At 45.3% G+C, this 21,788-nt stretch overlaps 1 protein-coding gene across 1 annotated transcript in view; it reads right to left on the bottom strand.

Moving 5' to 3' along the window:
* RCBTB1 (RCC1 and BTB domain containing protein 1) overlaps positions 1-18,134 on the bottom strand; it is a 36,051-nt gene extending 17,917 nt beyond the window's left edge. The window contains exons 1-5 of the mRNA XM_073662692.1: positions 17,953-18,134; positions 13,357-13,524; positions 10,566-10,716; positions 9,295-9,461; positions 6,146-6,304 (exon numbers count right to left, since the gene is read on the bottom strand). Of these exons, the coding sequence (XP_073518793.1) occupies positions 6,146-6,304; positions 9,295-9,461; positions 10,566-10,716; positions 13,357-13,524; positions 17,953-18,114 (807 nt within the window). The 5' untranslated portion in view covers positions 18,115-18,134. The remainder of the gene's footprint in view (positions 1-6,145; positions 6,305-9,294; positions 9,462-10,565; positions 10,717-13,356; positions 13,525-17,952) is intronic.
* Between the last annotated feature and the right edge of the window lie 3,654 nt (positions 18,135-21,788).

Here is a 21,788-nt window from a genome sequence, read left to right as displayed (position 1 = left end):
CTGTTATACGGCTTTCGGTCTTTCCAGCTACCTTGGTCTCTGGGAGCTTTACTGCAGCTGTATTTTCTCTTCCGAAAGGAACTGTTAAATCGGGAACCAGACACCGTGGGAAATCCATGTTTTTTGTCTGCGGCTTTATCTAGGATGTCATCTAGACCTTTGCCGAACAAGAAGTCCCCCTCACAAGGGATTGAGCACAGTTTAAACTTTGACTGCACATCCCCTGGCCAGCTCTTGAGCCATAGCGCCCTACGGGCTGCATTAGAGAGGTTTGCAGACCGGGCAGCCAGCCTAACTGAATCTGCCGATGCATCTGCCAGGAATGCAGCCACTCCCTGCACAAGAGGAAGGTCTGATAGAATTTTCTCCCTGGACACATTCCCCCTGATCTGGTCTTCCAATTGTTGAAGCCAGATCATCATAGATCTAGCAGTGCAGGTCGCTGCTACTGCCGGTTTAAGGGCCCCTGCTGACGACTCCCAGGTTTGCTTAAGGAAGGACTCCGCTTTTTTATCCAGCGGGTCTTTTAAGGCTCCTAAATCCTCAAAGGGCAGAGTGGATTTTTTTTGAAGATTTTGAAATGGCCACGTCAATCTTAGGGGTTTTGTCCCATTTAGCCGCATCCTCATCCTCAAAGGGGTACCTCTGCTTGGAGGATGACGGCAGCTGACCCTTCCTCTCCGGTTTCTTCCATTCCCTTTCTATCAGAGATTTAATCCTGTCATTGACCGGGAATGAGCGTCTCCTCCTTTGGTCTAAGCCCCCGAACATAACATCCTGGACTGTTCTGGGCACTTTGGTATCGGTAATACCCATAGTCCCTCTGACGGCTTTAACTAGTCTCTCAGTATTATCAACCGAAAAACAAGGTCTGCCCCCCCATCCTCATCCGAAGACTCCGATGACAATGAGGAGTGATTAGAGGAGGAAGGCAGTTCTCTCGTAAAACGGGACTCCACTGATTCCTCTGATTCTGAAGAAACTAGTTTTCGCTTCTTTTTGAGTGAGGTTAAGCCTCTTAAAGACTCTCTGACCTCTGTCTGGATTAGATCCTTTAATTCTAAAGAAAACCTGGGGGACTCCTCTGCAATGGTTTTCTGAATACAGTCCGAGCATAGGTTTTTGGCATAGGAGGTGGGAAGACCGATTTTGCATAAAGCACACTCCCTGTTTTTACTTTTAGCACTACACTTCTTCGCCTCCTGCCCCAAGAAATAAAAGGAGAAGGAGGAAAAGAGAGAGAAGAGCACATTATTCAAGGTGAGACTTTCACGAAGATCACTCACCACACTGCCGTTCAGACTAGGGTACCGGAAGCGGTGGTTGCCGTTCACATGAGGGCTCCCATCTGGCGGAGGTGGACTGACAAAGTCTTTTCTGACCAGTCTTGCCGGAACTCGTACACCCCTCACTGCTGTGACTTTGTCGATGGGAAGATTCCCGTTCCATTTGTTTGAGCTGCTTGCGCTGCTTTGATGGCTGTGGCTGCTGCTGTACTTCCTGTGGCGGTGACAGCTGCTGCCCAGGTGACTGCGGTTCCTCATCCATCATGGCGGGGATGCAGACACCGCCATTCTGATTGCTCCCCATCCTTAAAAGCAGTAGGGCTCCACCTCCTTTAGGCTCCTCTCCTTCCGGCAGCGTGCTCATCTCAAATCTCTTTTTTTTTTTTTTTTTAAATTTTAGCCAGCTGGCGCGCTACCCGCAGATCCACTTGCCTCGGCGCGTGCGCAGCCCAGCGGCACCCGGCGCGCTTGCAGCGGGATGACAGCTTTCCACCCGCGCATGCGCAGACCCGGCTTCCGGCACACTCCGTGATAGGGCGCGTCAGCACCCCGCGCGTGCGCAGCCCGGACTTCCGGCGCGCTCCGTCACAGGGTGCGACGCGACCCCCACGTGCGCAGCCCGGAAGACCTGCCGGCCGGCGCGCTCAGTTCATCTTTGCGAGGCGCAGGCCCCGGCGCACGCGGGGAGGAATCCAAAAAAAAAAACAGCACCTCCTCCCCACACGCAGACCCGGGCAGCAGCCAGACGGGCTGGGAACAGGGACCATCTGCTGCTTCCACGGCCTCCAGGCCGCACCGTCCATAATCCAGGTACGTGAGGTACCACCTGGTGAGGCTCCCATCAGGGACAGGAACCAAAAAACTGATGCGGAGGAGAGGTACCGCCTTTTTATTCAGTAGGTTCCTGTCCTTGGTGGGCGGATACCCTCTCTCAGGTGGTGCTGTCATGGGAGAAGGGGAAAATTTCTGATTTACAAAACGCTGTCACTTTGATGCTTGTGACTTGTGGAAGTTGCCACAACACCACCTACCCCCCAGATCTCTTCATTGTGGCAGGGGTCGAGTCAAACTGGTGTAAAAACTCCAAAAGTCACAAAATTGTGACTATAGTTTTCCCTATAGTTTTTTTTTGCACAAATCTTTGTTGAATCAGCACCAGAAGGTCCCAATCCACATCAAGGACCTCACATGCAGGTGTCCCACTGGCCTTATAAAACAGCAGGTGGTGGCGGCAGGCAGTGTGGATGTGAGAACTGGTTGTGTGCCAAGCTCACGGTCATCCTATTGTGATCAGAGAGTTGATGAGTGAGAAACGGAGTCCCCTTTACAGTCACATTAGAGTCCCATGATTAGAGAGGGGGCTGTTCTTGAGAGTGTAGTTAAAAGTTTATGTAGTAAAAAAAAAAGGAGACTGTTTTATCACTTTAAGGGTATGTGCACACGATGCAGAAATGCTCAGGATTTTTTCCTGAGCGTTTCTGCATCTCTCTGGCAGGAAAAAACGCATGCGGATTGTACATGCGGTTTCCTGCCAGGGACATGCAGAAATGAAGCGGTCTTCACTTTCATTTCTGCATGCGGGTTGACAAGCGCTTCCCAAGCGATTTTAGCATCACTTGGAAAGTGCTTGTCAACTTTACACTATATAAATCCATGCAACCGGCATGGATTTATATAGTGTGTGATGTCAAAAAATAAAAAATAAATCTATACTTTACCCTCTGATGGCCCCCGGTGTCCTGCTTCATCGGTCCCGGCTGCCGGCAGTGAAGACTGTAGGACCTTCCGACGTCAGCGTCACGTGACCCGTCACATGACTCTGACGTCAGCGAAGGTCCTTCATTCAACCGCGAAGTGCGCGGGAAGCCGGCAGGACGCAGCGCGGGCCGTCAGAAGGTGAGAATATATATATTTTTTATTTTATTCTTTTTTTTTTAATGGTACCTGGGTCTGGATGAGAGTCCTCTCATCCACACCCGGGTACCATCCGCACATTAGACCGCATGAAAAGCGCATCAACATATACAGTGATGCGGATTCCATGCGGTCTAATGCAAGTCAATGGCGGCAAAAGAGCAGCGTTTCCGCAAAATTAATTGACATGCTGCGGATTTTTGACCGCAGCGTTTACGCTGCGGAAAAATCCGCATCATGGGCACAGCACATGCGGATTTCCATTGGGGAACATTGCTGCCCTTCTACCATGCGTTTTTCATGCGTTTCCGCAACTGCAAAAACGCCGCGGAAACGCATGAAAAACGCATCGTGTGAACTCAGCCTTACTTTTGCAGGTTATTTTTTTTACATAATTTGACCCCTAACAAAAAAAAAAAAAAAAAAACACTTGAAAATTTTTATTCTTTACAAGTTACACGGTAAAATGGTCCCTTGCTAAGCCAATCATTGGCAAAAATGGAGTCAGCAGCCAGGACCCAGCAGCTCTGCTATTCCAGCAGAGACCCAGTGATTGCCAAGATCATAGATCAGTACCATCAGGACAACATCTGCAAGGAGTTTGTATGTTCTCCCCGTGTTTGCGTGGGTTTCCTCCGGGTTCTCCCCACACTCCAAAGACATCCTGATAGGGACAGTGATGATGAGGTCTGTAAAATTGTCTGAATTGTAAAGCGCTGCGGAATATGTTGGCCCTATACAAATAAAAAGATAATATTGACAGTGCTGATGCTTCTGTTGGCTGCACAGCATTTACTGAGCGCTATGTAGCCAGGAAAAGTGAAGACAGAAGCGATAATAAAATGCTTCCGTCTTCTCCCCAGGGTCCCTTGCTGTACGATAGCCGGTGTCAGAACCTATGCCTGTTGATACTGCTCTGCAAATTTACAATGAAACGATGCTAAAACCTAGAACCAAGTGTGGTAAACTATAGAACTTAGATGATTTGGTTAAAGTGCAACTAATGTCTGAACAACTTCAGCCATGGCAACTTTTTGGAAGGAGAAAATCTAAAGATCCAGATTCCTGCTGTCACAAACGTAGGAAGATAGAAAAATTTTAGTTAACCTTTTGATATTTTTATATTTTGCTGTTTTTTTTTTTGTTTTGTTTTTTTACAGGGAATCAGTCAACAGGTTTTTGCTACCTTATCTGAGAGCAGCATAAAGTAGGAAGAAAAATAAAAAGACTGATTCCAACGTTTTATTATTTAGTTTATTGGGTGCAGCAGTTGACAGTTTTAGATGTAGCAGAGCTCAACAAGCCAACCCTGCCCACACCAGTTTTCTATGTACATAGTCTATTGACAGTGAGCTGCTGATCAGAGGGGACATGGTCAGTGGAACAGGTGTGTGCCATGTAGTCTGGGTAGTGATAATCTCCTGGTGATAAAATCTTCATTTCAAGTAAATTAGCACAGACTAATAAGCGATATCCCTGAAATCTGTTTCAGCCCTTTTCTCATGTGGTCTTCAGATTACAGAACAAAAGCTTGCTGAGATTCCCTTTATTTGGAAGCAGATCAGTAAGGGGCCAGTTCCTGACACCAAGCACAAGAAGGGCGCTGCTCAAGACAGGAGCGCACACAATGTGGATCATGCATACAGTAGACCAGGGTTCCCCAACTCCAGTCCTCAAGGCCCACCAACAGGTCATGTTTTCAGGATTTCCTTAGTATTGCACAGGTGATGTAACTATTGCCTGTGCTGATGATGGAATTATCACCTGTGCAATACTAAGGAAATCCTGAAAACATGACCTGTTGGTGGGCCTTGAGGACTGGAGTTGGGGAACCCTGCAGTAGACCACCTAAGCTTCCTACTGAATCTGTGCGAGCTCTCTAACAGGAGCTGTGGGCTCCTGAGCCCTGAGCAGTGCGCTTCTGGGGGCCAGTCTAAGGAACAGGCCCCAATGATCTGCTTCAAATTAAAAGGACAATATAAACTAAACCTATTCTTCCAGTTTTTAACTAGCCAGGCTGGGGAACTAAAGTGTGGGCTATATTTCACTTATTGCTGTGATTTTGGTCAAGAGGTGATGTAACCGGCTTTTCAACTGTACAAGACTGAAGTCCCTGACACTGGCTGTGATCCCTATAACCAGATAACAGTGTGGGGGTCACCTGCACGTAAGAGAACATTACTTTTATTAGGCAATCTTAAATAAGGGATTCATCTTTATAACCAAAGCTCTTCAACTAAACCTCTCCAGGGCTGAAGCCTTGTACATCTTGTCTTCGTTCAGACACAGCTTCTCAATATTTCCATTGTGCCTCCCCAGCTAGAATATGGTGATGGCTGGGTCTTACCATTGCTGATGCTCCATTACACAATTTAAAAAAATAAAAATAACCTTAATCATTTAAACTGCGTAAATAAAATTGGCACAAAAAGTCATTTATGTTGATAAACTGAGGACAAATACAATCATTGAAGGGTCCATGCTGCATATAACTGCAAGTTGATCTGACACCGGATTTCACAATACAAACTGCATACGTTATTAGACTTTAGATCTAATGAGGCTGGTGAATTTACCTTCATAATGGAGGTAAAATTCCATTAAACTCAATCTCCGCCCTCCTCAGTGTCCCTCCTCCCTGCTCAGTACAAGCTGCAGGTGTCAGGCTGGGGACACTAATACACTTAGACTCGGGACCTCTTACACCTAAAATGCAAATTTCAGAAACAGTCAGTCATTCTGACAAGGACTTTTAAACACACCAGCCTCATTTGGTCGAAGATTTATTTACTAATGTTTGCCGTTTATATTGTGAAGTCTTTGGGCTGATCCTCTTTCAGTTTGAGAAGCACTGGCTTGAAACTCCCAGATATTTTTGTTACTAACTAGTACACATTCCCACATTGAAAATAGTCAGAGCAAAGTATCGCCATGTTTGACCTCACCTGTCCATTGTCTGTTATAGCCATAGAACACGTTGGTCCAGCTGCAATGGCAACGACTACCTTGCTTTGTAGCTGGGCACACACTCTGCGAGGAGTTGGCTGGTTTGCTGTGGTGCCAGAACCAATTTGTCCACAGTTATTGTATCCCCAGGCAAACACCTAAGTGGTGAAGAAAAAAAAAAACCACTTTAATAGAAAGATAATGCTCAATGGACTGCATAGGGGGGCAGATGTACTAAGCTATGCCAGAAGTCTGCCTTTGAGCTAGCGCATTTTAAGGCTGTCTAGTGTAAGCTGGCACTGTCTAAAAGTTAGACAACTTTAGTAATCTTCTGTTAGCAAAATTGCAGTAACAGCAGCAGCCAGAGGAAGAAAACCTTGTTAACCCCTTCGCAACCTTGGGTTTTGTCGTTTTTGCTTTTTCGTTTCTTGCTCCCCTTGTTCCCAGAGCCATAACGTCTTTATTTTTTGGACAATATGGCTGTGTGAGGGCTTATTTTTTGCAGGACAAGTTGTACTTTTCAACGCCATTACTAGTTTTACCATATCGTGTACGGGAAAAAAAATTCCAAGTGCGGTAAAATTGCAAAAAGAGTGCAATACCACAGTTTATTATTATTTTTTTTTTTACCACGTTCACTGAATTCTAAAAAACTGACTTGCCATTCTTATTCTCCAGGTCATTACGAGTTCATAGACACCAAACATGTATAGGTTATTTTATATTTAAGTGGTGAAAAAAAATGCCAAAATTTGGTAAAAAAAAAATAGCGGCATTTTCCGAGACCTGTAGCGTCTCCATTTTTCGTGATCTGGGGCTGGGTGATGGCTTATTTTTTGCGCGCCGGGCTGACGTTTTTATTGATAACATTTTGGGGTAGATCCAATGTTTTGATCGCCCGTTATTGCATTTTATTGCAATTTTGCGGCTATCCAAAAAACGTAATTCTGGCATTTAGAATTCTTTTATCGTTACGCCGTATACCGATCGGATTAATTCTTTTTTTTATATTGATAGATGGGGCGATTCTGAACGCGGCGATACCAAATGTGTATGTGGGGGGGGGGGTTTTATATTTTATTTTGAATGGGGCGAAAGGGCGGCGATTTAAACTTTATTTTTTTTTATTTTTTTATATTTTTAAAGAACTTTTTTTTTTTTCACTTACTGCATGCTTCTATAGTCTCCATAGGAGACTAGAAGCAGCAGTTGTCTGATAGTCTCTGCTACATATAGGGGATCAGCAGATCCCCAGCATATAGCAGAAATGGTCCTGTGCTATGAGCGCCGACCACTAGGTGGCACTCATAGCGACGAGATCATGACAACCAGAGGCGTCTGCTGCAGACCCCGGGTTGTCATGCACGCCCATCGGTGACCCGCGATCACGTGACGGGGTCGCCGGTGGGCGGGGCTTATGACACGAAACCCGGAAGCGCGAATTAAATGCCGCTGTCAGATTGACAGCGCCATTTAACATGTTAACAGCCGCGGGTGGATCGCGATTCCACCCGCGGCTGCTGCAGGCACATGTCAGCTGTAAGAATCAGCTGACATGTGCTCCGTTCAGTGAGGGCTCAGAGCAGCAGCCCTCACTGAACCGGGGGTAAGCAAATGTGCGTACTAATACGGCAAGGGTTGGAAAGGGGTTAAGGCTGTCTAGTGTAAGCTGGCACTGTCTAAAAGTTAGACAACTTTAGTAAATCTTCTGTTAGCAAAATTGCAGCAACAGCAGCAGCCAGAGGAAGCAAGAAAACCTTGTTAAAGGGACAGCCCCCCTGCCGTAGTGTTTACAGGAGGTGTCTGAACAGTCGGGATCCTGCTCTGCCCTCATCTATTTTTATGTCTGCTGACAAATCGTGAGGAGAACTACAAGAGTTAAGGACCGTCCCGATTGGGGTATGGCTTTTAAGGTTTTTTTTTATCAAAACAATTGCCAAGTACCCCATGTTATTTACATGTACTGTTTAATATTACTACAGGGTATCTGCTAATTTTGCCTTCATCTTCGGTTCTGCTTGTTAAATGACCACAGTGTGAATGCACACCTATGCATTGCACTTATACCAACATATGCTCCGTATCAATTGAAGGTTTAAGAAGATGAAAATACACAACTCTGCCGCCTTCTATATTTGTGAACCTACGCTGCCATATGTCCATTCTGTCAATAAGATATCTGCAGATGAAGGGGATGGTACTAGACCAGTCATCCAACCTGCACCAGCGAAATACACCTGATTGCAAACAGCGTAAATGAAGTAGGCCGCAATCTTATTGATTGACAAGGCAGGAGCAAAATAAGGCTGCGTGGCTGCACAAATATAGGAATCTGCACGTAGCAGCAAAAAAGATGTCAAGTTGCAGGCATTGACCTTAAAGACATTTGGCAATTAAATGTAAAGTTCACATTAGCCATATAATTTGCTGCAGCTTCTTGTGCAATCACCAGTAAATTAAATTTCTCTTACAGGTCCGCATGCGGGTTTCCCCATAGACCTAACCTCTATGGGGAAACTCCGCATGTGAAATAAAAAATGGCGCTGCTCATTTCCATAATGAGCGAAAGCCGGCGGCGGCTATGCAGCAAGGTCGGGGCCGCAGCTGGCTCCGGACAGTGAGCACATACCCATAAAGATTAGGTCTATGGGGAAAACCCGCATGCAGACCAGCAAAAGAAATGGACATGCTGCAGTCTGGAAAGACGCGCCACATGTCTGTTTCCACAGGTGCATAGAGACACATACAGGATATGCGATTTCTAGAAATCCCATCCACTATGAACAACATCTGGCCGCTGCGGGTTTGTGTCCGGATCGTGTGCACATACCCTTATACAGACCAGATGGTTGGCAATCCCACCAAAATATGGTTCCGACAACTCATCTTATATTTATGAGAGCCTTCACTCTAGAGGAGCCAGTATCACTGGGAATTACATAGAAAATTAAAATAAAAGAACTGTGGTAGGTGGAAAGTGATGGGTGGGGGGGGGGGGGAATAGGGACCCAAAAATGTTCCAACTACCACAAAGAAATGAACAAGTCATCAGATCACTAAATCAATAAGACACTGAACTGAAGTTGTGTGAATTCTGCTCAGCAAGTTTAGAAATCTATGGAGTCTGGGTTTCTCCATGAAACATTACCTCTCCATCAGATGATAAAACCATCGAGTGATGGGAGCCACAAGCCACTTGCATCACTTTTTTTGTCAGCACTTCAACGCAGATCTGAACAGGGACGGTACCTTGGACAGTGTTACCATTCCCGAGCTGGTTGTACCCATTGTGTCCCCAAGCATAAAGCTCCCCATCTAGAAAAAAACAAAATAAAAATGGTTACCAACAGCTGCTCAGACCAGAACAAGATGAAGTTACATAAATCAAGACACTGGTTTGTCCTGGAACAATGGAGGGAGGCAAGTGCTGTAACCACTTGGGGGATCGCTTGTTGTGAAAACTGAAAGAAGGTGGTACTGCTGTAATTATTTTGGGGAGGGTGGATATTGCAGTAATCCAAGTGTAATTTCTAGAATCAGGTCTATTAAGATGATTACATATTCTTGGTGTTGCACTTTTTTGTATATCCACATTAAATGTTACAAAAGCACAAACACAAAACAAGCAGATGTTCAATGTATGCAGCTTCCTTAGCTGTGTAGACTGGGACAGAGTCAGCCATCTAGTTTGAAGTGCAGGCCGTGGGCTTGAGAGCCTCATACACTGCCAGGGGCCTGGAAATAGGATAGCGAAATACAACCAGAAGGCTCCCAGCATTTCCTCCGCCACCTCCTGGTCGCTTGGCTCCATCTCATCCTAAAAGTTTATTAACCCTTTCATTTCATGAATCGCACTGCAGCTACCATAACACATTGTGTTGACTGCATACTGTGTTGCACAAAGAATTTGTAGCATCAAGAGATTCATATCAATAGGACTCGTTATTATGGTAAAGAAATCTGATAAAGTGGATGACTATCAAATTCCAAAATGTGTACTGGCAAAAAAAAAAAGACTCACTCCATACTGCAGCAGCCACATTTACCTTCCCACCTCTGCTGGTGACCATAGGTGAACACTGGACGAGGTGGCCACAACTTGTATAGTTGATGATGCCCCCCATACTTGCACAGATGCCAGCAGGGGGAGATACCTCCCATGATCTTATTCAGAAGAGGGCTTGGCAGGGGAAGTGTACATGGTACCCCATGGGCAGCAAAGGATCTTCAGTGCAGCTGCAGTGAACAGCAGCATACAATCAGAACTCCAACTAAGCAATTATAAGGTTAAAGTCTGCAGGAAAAGCATCCACACACAACAGCATCTAAGACTCTAGTCAAGGTGGGCATATATCTAGCTGGAAAACTAATGGTGTAGGAGGGGGAAGGCAGGAGAGGTAATAAATGACTACTGCATACCTTCAGTACAGACCAGTACATGGGGGCCACTGCCATAACAAATGCCAGTTATTTTCTTGCCACAAAGGACATCAAGTCTTCTTGGCGTCATCGTGCTTTGATTATCACCAGTTCCCAGACAGTTACTGCAATTCTGCCCAAATGCAAATATCTGGAAACAAGATTAGACAGTTACATTACTGTGCACCCATAGACTAAAATGGGCAAGAGTATCATTACGTACATGGGCGGTATGGGACAGCAGGTGTATTCCTACTGCACCGAGAAGCACAGATGGCAATGCATGAGATCCTGTAGAAAACACTGCAACCTACCAAGGCCTGATCACTACACAAACTCACTGAATAATCACTTACTGCAGGAAGGGAGGCGAGAAAATCCACTATTGTAGAATATTTTATAGATTGTAAGTACAAGACTGTATTAAGGTTATATAATCCTTACAATTGACAGTATTGTCTACATTTCATGTGTAAGTACAGCAGTTTTATAGAACATGGTTAAGACCATAAACCCGGTCTACAAGACATTGCTGTCAATAAAAAGTTGTGGCGGCAGAAATAAGTTGTTGGTTAATACCTTAAGACGTATCGCACTTAAAAGAAGCACTCCATCAAAGATTTTATCCTTTTAATATATTGCAATCATATTATACAGCACTGTACTTATAATTGCTGATTCTGCCTTCCCATCCAGATAATTATTCTCTTTCCTCTGCTGTATGCAGAAATAGGAAGTCTCTTGTCCCTACAGAAATCATTCCTCCTCACCTCCTGACCCAGCTCCTCCCTCTGCCAGGGACTTTTCCAGTGACTTATGACTCACAGGGAAATTGGACCTCCTGTTTCTACATAGAACTTAGGAGGATTCAGCTGGTCAGTTTTTAATCACATGATGTCAGACCAAATTGAAAAGAGAAGCATTAACTGGGCAGAAAGGTAAAATGAGCAATTGTAAGTGCACAGTGCTATATAATATGAGGATTGCAATAGATTATATAGAGTATAAAACTTTGATGGGAGTAGTGCTTCTTTGATAAGTCAGTTAAAGGGAATCACCAGGTTTAGACTTCCAAACTAAGGGCAATACAAAATGGGGACAGACCAGGATAGCACTGGTCACTTGCTGTAGTATTGATAAAACCAGTCTTTCATCTACTGTAGCTTTGATTGAATTCTTCATTGAAGGCAGTCTAAATGGGAAAGGTCTTCAAAAACAAACATTCAGGACTACACTAAAATTTTAACTAACTTAAAGGTAAGCCTTCTTAAGACTTACGCCCAAATAAGTTAAAAATGGATATGAAAATATGTCAGGTTAGAAGTTCAGAAGAGAAATTATGTTACAGACCTTGTTAACAGAACAAGCTCACTGAAGGTAACACAAGGTCATCAATGAAGGATAGGTCAATGAAAAAGTAGTAGAAAACCTCTTTAAACCCTACTAAGGGGCTGTCCACTACTCCGACAACCATCTCAATCCACATGTTTGCCCTCAATAAAACAACACCTATAATCCCCTCTGGCGCTGTTCCGGTGGAGCGGTCACGTGACATTGTTACATCACTTCCTCCAGATGTATGAGATGTGTCCGAAAATGGGAAGAGTTAAGTATCCACTGATTGGCTACAGGGATCACATGATGTAACCATGCGAGCCCAGAGTGCCAACACAGACACCGCTGGAACAGCGCTAGAACCAGAGGAGAGTACACATGTTATTTTCCTGGGAGCAAACATATGGATTGAGAAGGGTTGTCAGGGTAGTGAACTATCCCTTTAGTCTTGCATGGATTGACTGAGCTTCCACAGTCACTAGTATATTTGCTGGCACCAGTCTTCAGGACCACTATGGTCCTAGCTACTAGATCTCAAATTAGACCAATTGGTCATCTCCATGCAGAGAATACAATGGCATACACAGAGGTGCAATAATGGCCAATACAATACAACAGATGCCCTTGTACAGGAGCATACAAGTTACAGGTTATAGAAGATACAAGTGCAACACATCTGAACTCTTAAAGGGAATCTGCCACCCCCTGGCACTTATCTGACCTCTAATATTAGGTATACAGGTGATAGAAATGTAAATCTATACCTACGTGTATGCCTCGTATTACAGGTCTTGTTGCTGTGAAATGTCTTTTCTTTCAATCAAGTTTCTAATGCTTGCAGGCCCAGGGCCAGGAAGAAATCCTTGCCTAGTGTGGTAATTATAATGTTTCCCTTCTCCCCTGCACGTCACAGTGCCTGGATTTGGCAGCTGCACGTCACAGGGCATGGTGATGTGCAGGGGAGGGGGGAAACATTATAATTACCACAGTAGACGAAGATTTCTTAAGGACCCCAGTACTGAAAGACATCAGAAACTTGTATGAATAAAAAGACACTTCACAGCAACCAGACCTCTAATATGAGGCATACAGGTAGGTATAGATTTACATTTGTATCGCCTGTATGCCCATATTAGAGGTCAGATAGGTCTAAGGGGGTGACAGATTCCCTTTAAAGGAATTGTCAAGGCATGACCCCACACAAATCTGTCAGACTCAGACAGAACAGCCAGATGTGTGGTTTATTAGTAGAGATCAGTACCAGACAGTGGGTATAACGCGCTGGGTCCATTATAGTAAGCATTGAGAAATGCAACTGCATGCGGAGCCACCGTCCAGCACCCGGCCTGTAGTTGCATCTCTTCACACCCAATAGGAATGTAATCCTGAACAATCCCTTTAAGGAGAACAAGACAGAGCAGCTATAATATGTAAAAGCCAAAGAAACCTCACTTACCTCATCATTGTCATTAGTGTAGATGACTTCATTTGCACATGTACCAAACACACAGGCTTGTCGGATGGAAGCCACCTCCTGTGGTGATAATAAAGTGAATAACGGCCACTTCCCAAAATCCACCATGTTCGGAGAGTGTTTTACCTCAGCCGTAGGTAATCTGTACAGCTACAAAGCAAAGAAAACAAACTAAAGCCAAGTATTGCGCTAGAGGATTACACACATGCGCAGTAATTCAGTACTTCCATACAAGTGACTGTAAAGCTGTGTCTGAGCTCTCACCTCTCCACCGACTGCGGAGCACACCGGGATCCATAGCCAATAGACAGTTACGCCATATCTCATTTTATAACATGCCAGGACTACCCCTTTAAGGCCCTGTTTACATTGCTGCTTGTAGAAAGCATAATTGACATTTTATCAGATTTCCAACTGGAAACCAGAGGTCAGCATTTGGTGTAAATCTGTCAAACCTTCTGACATTTCAAAGTGCTCTCACTTAATCATGAGAACCACATCTTTGTAGTTCTCCTGATGGGGCTGTGAGCACTTCAAAACATGTCGAGAATAAACCGCAGTTTCCCTCCCTATCGGACTTTTATTGGATACACTACCAGGAGCGTAGGTTACCTGCAATTCCAAAACACCTAGAAGTCGTTGGACCTTCCAAGCTGTGGGGCTGCGGCGGCTGGAATTCTCTGATCACTACATAGCAAGCCCAGGCAAACCGCAGCCCATGGGCCACATCGGGCCCTCTGGCTGTTCCTGTCTGGCCCTCTGACACTCACAGCCAGAGGGCTGGAAAGGGACTGATCTACGATTCTGATTTTTCCCAGAATAGTCATTACGATTACTCCGACCCCCATGGGTGCCACCTCATGCAGGAAGCAGGGCAGCTCAAACTTCAGGATGAGGGAAGCAGGGACTGCCATACCCAGCTGACTACTTGCCTTACATGCTGCAGATACTAAGTGGAGCCAGGATAGTATTCCAAGTAACACCTAGGAGGCAGCAGTGTGCGGCTGTGCTGCGCTGCCTCCTTCCACACTTAACCCCCTGTCAGATAAAAGCTCTGACTGCAGTTTCCATTCAGGGAGAGCAGCTAGATCTTCCCCTGTCAGCTCAGGCTGATGGGAGATAACACTTACACCCAGTATTCATTAAGAATACTTAGCCCAAAAGTATAGAGCACCTCCACTACATGTGATTTCATGTGCTCCTTCTGTTTGATCTTCAGGGGTGATCTGTGCGACCCAAAGTGCTCTTCTATGCCTCACCATGTGTGAGGGTTAACCCTTACCTGTCCCTTTGCACCAAGCTTGTGTTTTATTCTGCCCTGTTAGGTACAATAAAAAAATTGTATTGTGGAGCCTTGTTAACCAGAAAAATCGATGAAAAATACTCATGACCAAAGATGACAGAAGTATTCAGGTTTTTTTTAACCTGCCTGAAAGCCATTGTGCTCTGAAAGCTTGCAAATATATATTTTGTTTTGGTTAGCCAATAAAGGAATCACTCTGAGAATACTTTTGTGCATATGAGTATTTACATGGATTCTGCCGTGTTGTATATCCTGTGTCAGGGAAATAAGGGTTAAGCCTCTGACAGTGCTCCCTCTTCCTGTGATCTCATCACATCCACTCCATAGACTAATAAAGAGGTGGAAAGTAGTTAAACACAAAAAATACAGCAAGAAACAGTGCTGGCTGTATCTCATATCAGTCAAACCTGGTGTAAACAAGTAATGTCTTAGGCTGTGCGCACACGTTGCAGATTTGGGGAGTTTGTTGTGTTTTTTTCTGCGCAGATTTGTGACAAAACCTGATGCCAGCAAAGGAAATGAGAAACCTGAAGGATGATGCACACATTGAGTATTTTTGACTAGCCGATTTAGGCTGTGTGCCCACTATGCGTTTTTCAAGCCTTTTTTGCCACGGAATTTCCACAGCGAAAACGCTTAAAAAAACGCTTGGTAACACGTGCCCCATGGTCCCCAATGATAATCCGCATGTGCTTTGCACATGCTGCGGAAATTTCCGCTGCAGATTATCATTGCGGAAAAATATGCAGCATGTCCATTAGTTTTGCAGATACGCTGTGTAATCGCCGCCATTGACTTGCATTGAATCGGTTAATATCCACATGACTACATGTACACACGCAGATATTAAAAAGTTCAATGCGTGGATGGTACCCGGGTCTGGAGAAGAGGAGATGCTCCTCCAGACCCAGGTACCATAGTACCTGTAGTTAAAGAATTTAAAAAAAAAAATTATACTCACCTTCTGATGGCCCTCGGTCTCCTCAGCGATGCGTCCTGGCTCCCCAGCGGCTCGCAATGGTGTAAAAGGACCTTCCATGACATGATTCAGTCATGTGACAGGTCACGCAACCGCCGAAGCCAGCATTCACATGACTAAATGACGTCATGGAAGGTCTTTTTACACCACCGGAAGCCAGGACGCATCGCTAAGGAGACCGGGGGCCATCGGAAGGTAAGTATAAAGCCGTGTACCCACGATGTGTTTTTTTAAGCGTTTCCGCAGCGGCAAAAACGCTGCAGAAATGCTTAAAAAATGCATTGTAGAAGGTCTGCCATGTTCCCCAATGATAATCCGTGCTGTGCACCTGCTGCGGAAACTTCCACTGCGGATTATCATTGCGGAAAAAAACGCAGCACTACCAATTATTTTCCGAAAGTGCGGTGTTTTCGCCGCCATTGACTTGCATTAGATCGCATGGTTTACGCATCACCGTATATGTAGATGCGCATTCATTCCATGCGTTCTAATGTGTGGATGGTACCCAGGTCTAGAGAAGAGGAGACTCTCCTCCAGACCTGGGTACCATGGAAAACTGTAAAAAAAAGAATAAAATAAAAAATAAAGATTACATTTACCTTCTGGAAGCCCCCGCTCTCCTTGTCTTCACTTGCTGGCAGCTAGCGATGGACTGAAGGACCTGCGCTGACGTCATAGTCATGTGACGGATCACGCCACGCCGACAAGTCCTTCAGTGTACCGCTGCCGGCAGCCTGGACGGAGGGAAACAAGACTCCGGGGGCCATCGGAAGGCAAGTATAGATTTATTTTTTTTAACATTCTTTCGGTCACAGTATATAAATCCATGCCGGTTGCATGGATTTATATAGTGCCACCAAGTTGTCAAGCACTTTCCAAATGATGCTAAAATCACTTGGAAAGAGCTTGACAACCCGCATGCGGAAATGCATGTGAAGAACGCTTCACATCCGCATGTCCCTGGCAGGAAAAATGCATGTACAATCCACATGTGTTTTTTTCTGCCAGGGAGATGCAGAAACACTCAGGAAAAATTCTGCAGCATTTCTGCATCGTGGGCACATAGCCTAATGTTTTTTTTTTACCATTTTTATTCTTTTTTTTTTTTTAAGTATTAACTTGGTCACACTTTATAAATCCATGCAGGTTGCATGGATTTATATAGTGTGACCAAGTTGTCAAGCACTTTCCAAGTGATGAGAATATAAAATACAATATAGAAATAAATATGAAAAAAAATAAGATTCTTGATAACCCGCAAGCGAAAATGCATGCAAAAACACTACAAACGCTTCTACCTGGCAGAAAAAACACATGTAAAATCTGCATGCGTTTTGTCTGCCAGGGAGAAGCAGAAAAAATCCAGAGCAATTCTGCTTCGTGGGCACTTAGCCTTAGTGCAGAAAATAATCTGCAGCATGTCAACTGGGCTTTTTTGCCTGCGTTTTCCAGCCAAGAGACAAACATTGCAGAAATTTCCGCTATTTACTCAACACGTGCACATACCCTTAGGGTGCTTTTAAATGGCGTCTAGTGGCCCCATCGGAGAGCAGAGCGGGGTTCAGACAGATGCGACAATGGGGTCAGACTAATGGTGACAGCATGGCGGACAAGCTCTGACGGGCATCATTTTCAGGAGTGTACGCCTACTGGAAGCAGACAAAGTCTACTACGCTGCCAGGGTAATGAAGTTAATTTCCGCACAGCTGCAGGGCTATAAATGGCGGCACCGGGCAAGTTCACAACGTTATTAACCCCATATCTGCAGGTTAATAGCTTTTTTTTCAGGTCACAGGTGCCCTTTAAGGGGAAGTTCAGAATGAAAGCATTTTACTTCTCCCAGTAAGGAGCAAGAAGTTTGATCAGTGGGGGTGGGCATGCTCGGCTGTAGTGTGCAGTCCCATGTAAGCAGTCCCAGTGTAGAAAGAAGTTTCATTTCTTTTTTGTGCATTTAGACTGTGCTGTATGTGACCCATGATGAGAAAATGCAACAGCCACAATGGGAAAGTGAAACCTCCAACAATGGGGGGGTGCAAGCCCCCCGACCTCCGGGCAATGCAAGCCCCCAACCCCCCAGCAATGCGCTGCACTCTGCAGCAGATGAAGCAGAAGGTAAATGCTGCAGGATCCCAGCAACACACAGCAATGTGCACAGGACAGAACTGCTGCACTGAGAATCGGTATAAGAGCAGAACCGACCCAATACCCGTCCTCACAGCACCTGCAGCACTACAAGTCTCAGCATTTCCTGCCAGCGCTTTGCCATCTGACACTCCACATAGAGACGTGCTCTTACCTTGTTCACCGCGGAGACCGGCTCTGGTGCGGTTTTCTCCTCAGAATAGAGCACATATCTCGCCGGCCGCCAGTCTATACACACCGGGGGCTGGGAGCGCGGAGCTCGGTGGTGCAGCCTACGTCTGTATACGAACACCGGCCGGGGCGGGGCAAATGCCATGTCACGTGGCTCCAGGACTTTACCACAGAAAAAAAAAAAAAAGGAGGCAGCGACACACCAGGTTAAATAACGTCAGCTGATTGGTTCTTGACTTCCTGGCAGGCGTTGATTGGTCGGTCTATTCCCGCCCCCTGCTATATAAGTTCATGTAGTCGCCGCTGGTGGATGAGAAGGAATACTGTAGTTTAGGGTGGGAAACGGTGTATGTGAAACCTGGGATATTTGTACACCACTTACAGGGATGTTTTGGTTGGATGAAGTTGTTACCTCTCCATAGGGTGAGGGATAACATGTATCAGTAGCAGGGGCGGAACGAGCCAGAACTGGGCCCATGTTTAAGAACAATATATGGGCTCTTTGCCGTCCAATAGCTCATCACAAGATTCAAGTATACATGTTATGGAAGTGGAAGTGGCCCCCTCACTTCTGGAGCCCCTGTGCAGCTGCACAGTTGTGTGTCCGCCCCTGTATCAGTGGGGGCTCTTCTGTCCCCATTAGGGTGCTTTCACATTGCTTACGTACGAATCCCCCGCAAAATGGGACCTGGACGTATGCGCCGACGGGGCCATAAACTGTATTGATGCAAACAGTGAACGTGCGCTCTGACGTGCACCATTTTTGGGAGTATATGCTTACTGGAGGCAGACACTACGACACAGTCTACTAGGTCTGGGTGTCCGTCTCCTGTAGGCGTATTCTCCCGAAAATGGTGCACGTCAGAGCGCACGTTCGCTCTATTTGCATCATTACCGTCTATGGCCCCCTTGGCAGATACGCAAAGCGGGGGTTCGGACGTATGCCCCAATGGAATCTGCGAATGTGACCCTAGATGCAATGTGAAAGTATCCTTAGAATGGAGGAGCAGTGCACGTGCTCAGTTGCTGCTGCGCTCCTTCCCCATAGACCTGCTGAGCTCTGTGCCCTGCCTTCTCCTGCAGTCCCATAGAGAATGAATGGAGAGTGGTCCAGCATGTGCACTAGTGACTAGTAGGGGTTATAGAGGTGCCCCACTGATACAGAAGTTACCACCTACCGTGTGAATAGGTGACTTCTGACAACTGGAATACCCCTTTAATTTTCAGCCCTTGAAAGAGAAAAAATAACCTTAGGGCGCAAGTGTAAAATTAGAGTGGGTTTCAAAGTGTGTTTGCATCAAGGGCTGATACCCCACTGATACAGAAGTTACCACCTACCATGTGAATAGGTGACTTCTGACAACTAGAATACCCCTTTAATTTTCAGCCCTTGAAAGAGAAAAAATAACCTTAGGGCGCAAGTGTAAAATTAGAGTGGGTTTCAAAGTGTGTTTGCATCAAGGGCTGGGGGGCAAGCAGACAGCAGCAGCCCATCCTTATTGCGTTTACAATATGAAATTCACCATTAAGTCGGGCTCAATATATCAAGACTCTAGACAGAAACAACTTCACCAAAGATCTGATGGTCATTACACAGAATGGTACTAGAACCAACCTAACTACATAAAAGCAATAAGAGCACCAAGCCTACTACACAGATGCAGTACCAAAACAAAGCTTAGGCTATGTTCACATAGTTTTTTTTTCCTGCAGCCAAAATCTGCTCTCCTGGCAATAAAAACGTCCATTTTTCAGCATTTTAGTGGCGACATTCTTTTAAATGCTTTAAAAGAATGTCCCAATCAAATCAGAAAAATGTTAATATTTTGCTGATTTGATTGGGACATTCTTTTAAAGCATTTAAACATTGGATGTGAGCCGTCACAAAAGGAGCATTCGTGGGAAAATCTACCTTTATTAAGCCTCTTACAAGTTGTTTCGTTGAAGGCAAAACATACGCCTCTTTTGTTTGCTTTGCTTGATGTTTGCTTATTAAGTGTGTGCCTCTGTGGGAGCATAAGACTTAAGCAGAGTCCTACATCTTATGTCCCCACCTTATGTTTGGATGTACTGCTATCTTTTGTCTAAAGGACTAGTCATAACTAAGCCATACCATACCCCCAAGATTACGATAAGCCTCTAGGATTATATCTACGTGATGAAAAAGGCCGCTGCATAAATTAGGAAATTTTTCCCCTAGATCAGCTGAAGAAATTGAAAAGGCTTGAAGCCAGTTATTGAAGGATCTAGGGGAGCCACATTTTCTATCACCACCATCAGTCTTATCATCTTTTTTGTCAAATTTATTCAGCTGCTCTCTTGAACTTGGTTGCAAGGAGAATAAATCAATGTACTCACTATTCCATATACTTTCTTTGACGGATGCTTTACGTAAGATGGAAACCCAAAGCGGAAATTTCACATATCAATGCCTTTTTCAAAAGTGATTCTGGCACCCCAATTCTCAATATTTTCTCTGGACTGCCAGAATGTCACGCAAGGTGTGAGAAAGACTTAGTGCAACACAAAGGGAAGAGTGAAAGGGAGCCCAGACTCTAGGGAAAGGGGGAAGTGGAGACCTCCTAGGCTGATCTAATATCCCTGTATTGGCTCATCACCAATCGCCGCACGCGATCCTCGCCCTGTCTTTCCCTGGCGTTGGGCCCTGGCTAGTGAAGGGAGGGGGGTGAGCACTAGTCGATCCCCACTGACGACTAAAGACAACAAGGGGGAACAAACAAGGGAAGATAGCTTAGCTTTTAGTCGACTTCAGAGAGATGAACACCCATCCTCATAGCTCCAGAGAGGATGAAGTAATGCACTTGCTCCAAGCCTTCACAAAGGGTAATGTGAGTATCGCTGGCACCTCCCCCCAGCAGACAACAGGTATTTTTACACCCACGCCAGGGTGTTAATTAGCTAGAAGAAGGCAGCTGCTGGGTCCTAGAGAGACAGCCTTCTAAGAAGGTGTCTGCAATGCCAAACGTAGAGATCTCCTGCAACCAACTGCAGGGCGACTGTCTGTCACTTGTGACACACCCGTGACATTAGGGTTGTGTTAGGATTAGGGTTAGGGTTATGTTAGGGTTAGGGTTGTGTTAGGGTTAGGGTTGTTTTAAGGTTAGGGTTGTATTAGGGTTAGGATTAGGGTTAGGGTTGTGTTAGGGTTAGGATTATGGTTGTGTTAGGGTTATGGTTGTGTTAAGGTTAGGTTTCTGATAGGGTTAGGATTAGGGTTGTGTTAGGGTTAGGGTTGTGTTAGGGTTACGGTTAGGATTAGAGTTAGGGTTGTGTTAGGGTTGGGGTTGGGATTTTTTCAAAAGTAAAGAAAAAAAAATTATACCGATATAGCATACCCGAGCACAAGTTTGCCATGCACGAGCAATCCTCGCATGTTTTTTTTTTTGGGTGCCTAACGATTGTGAAACATGCGGTGCGGGGAGTCGAGCATGTCAATCAAGCACCCGCGATACTTGGTGCATACCCCAGTTCCCGATTCAAACTCAAGTAGCGAGCACTTGCGCTCAAGACTAATGACAACTTATTCAATATGATGACCTAATGTTATCAAATTCTGTGTCGTAACTCTTGGTTCAAAATGTTCACTATACCCCTTCATAAAATCCTTGAGGGGTCTAGTTTCCAAAATGGGGTCACTTGTGGGGGGTTTTACGCGCATCAGTGGCTCTCCAAACGCGACATGGCGGACGCTCTTGATTCCAGCCAATTTTGCGTTCAAAAAGTCACACAGTGCTCCTTCCCTTCTGAAACCCTGCGGTGCGCCCAAACAGTGCATTCTCCCCACATATGGGGTATCGG

The sequence above is a fragment of the Phyllobates terribilis genome, unplaced genomic scaffold (genome assembly GCF_046119375.1).
Source record: "Phyllobates terribilis strain yellow unplaced genomic scaffold, ASM4611937v1 Scaffold_2__4_contigs__length_985480577, whole genome shotgun sequence".
NCBI lineage: Eukaryota > Metazoa > Chordata > Amphibia > Anura > Dendrobatidae > Phyllobates > Phyllobates terribilis.
The sequence above is the reverse complement of the archived record's forward strand: the minus strand, read 5'-3'. Positions and strand labels throughout refer to the sequence as shown.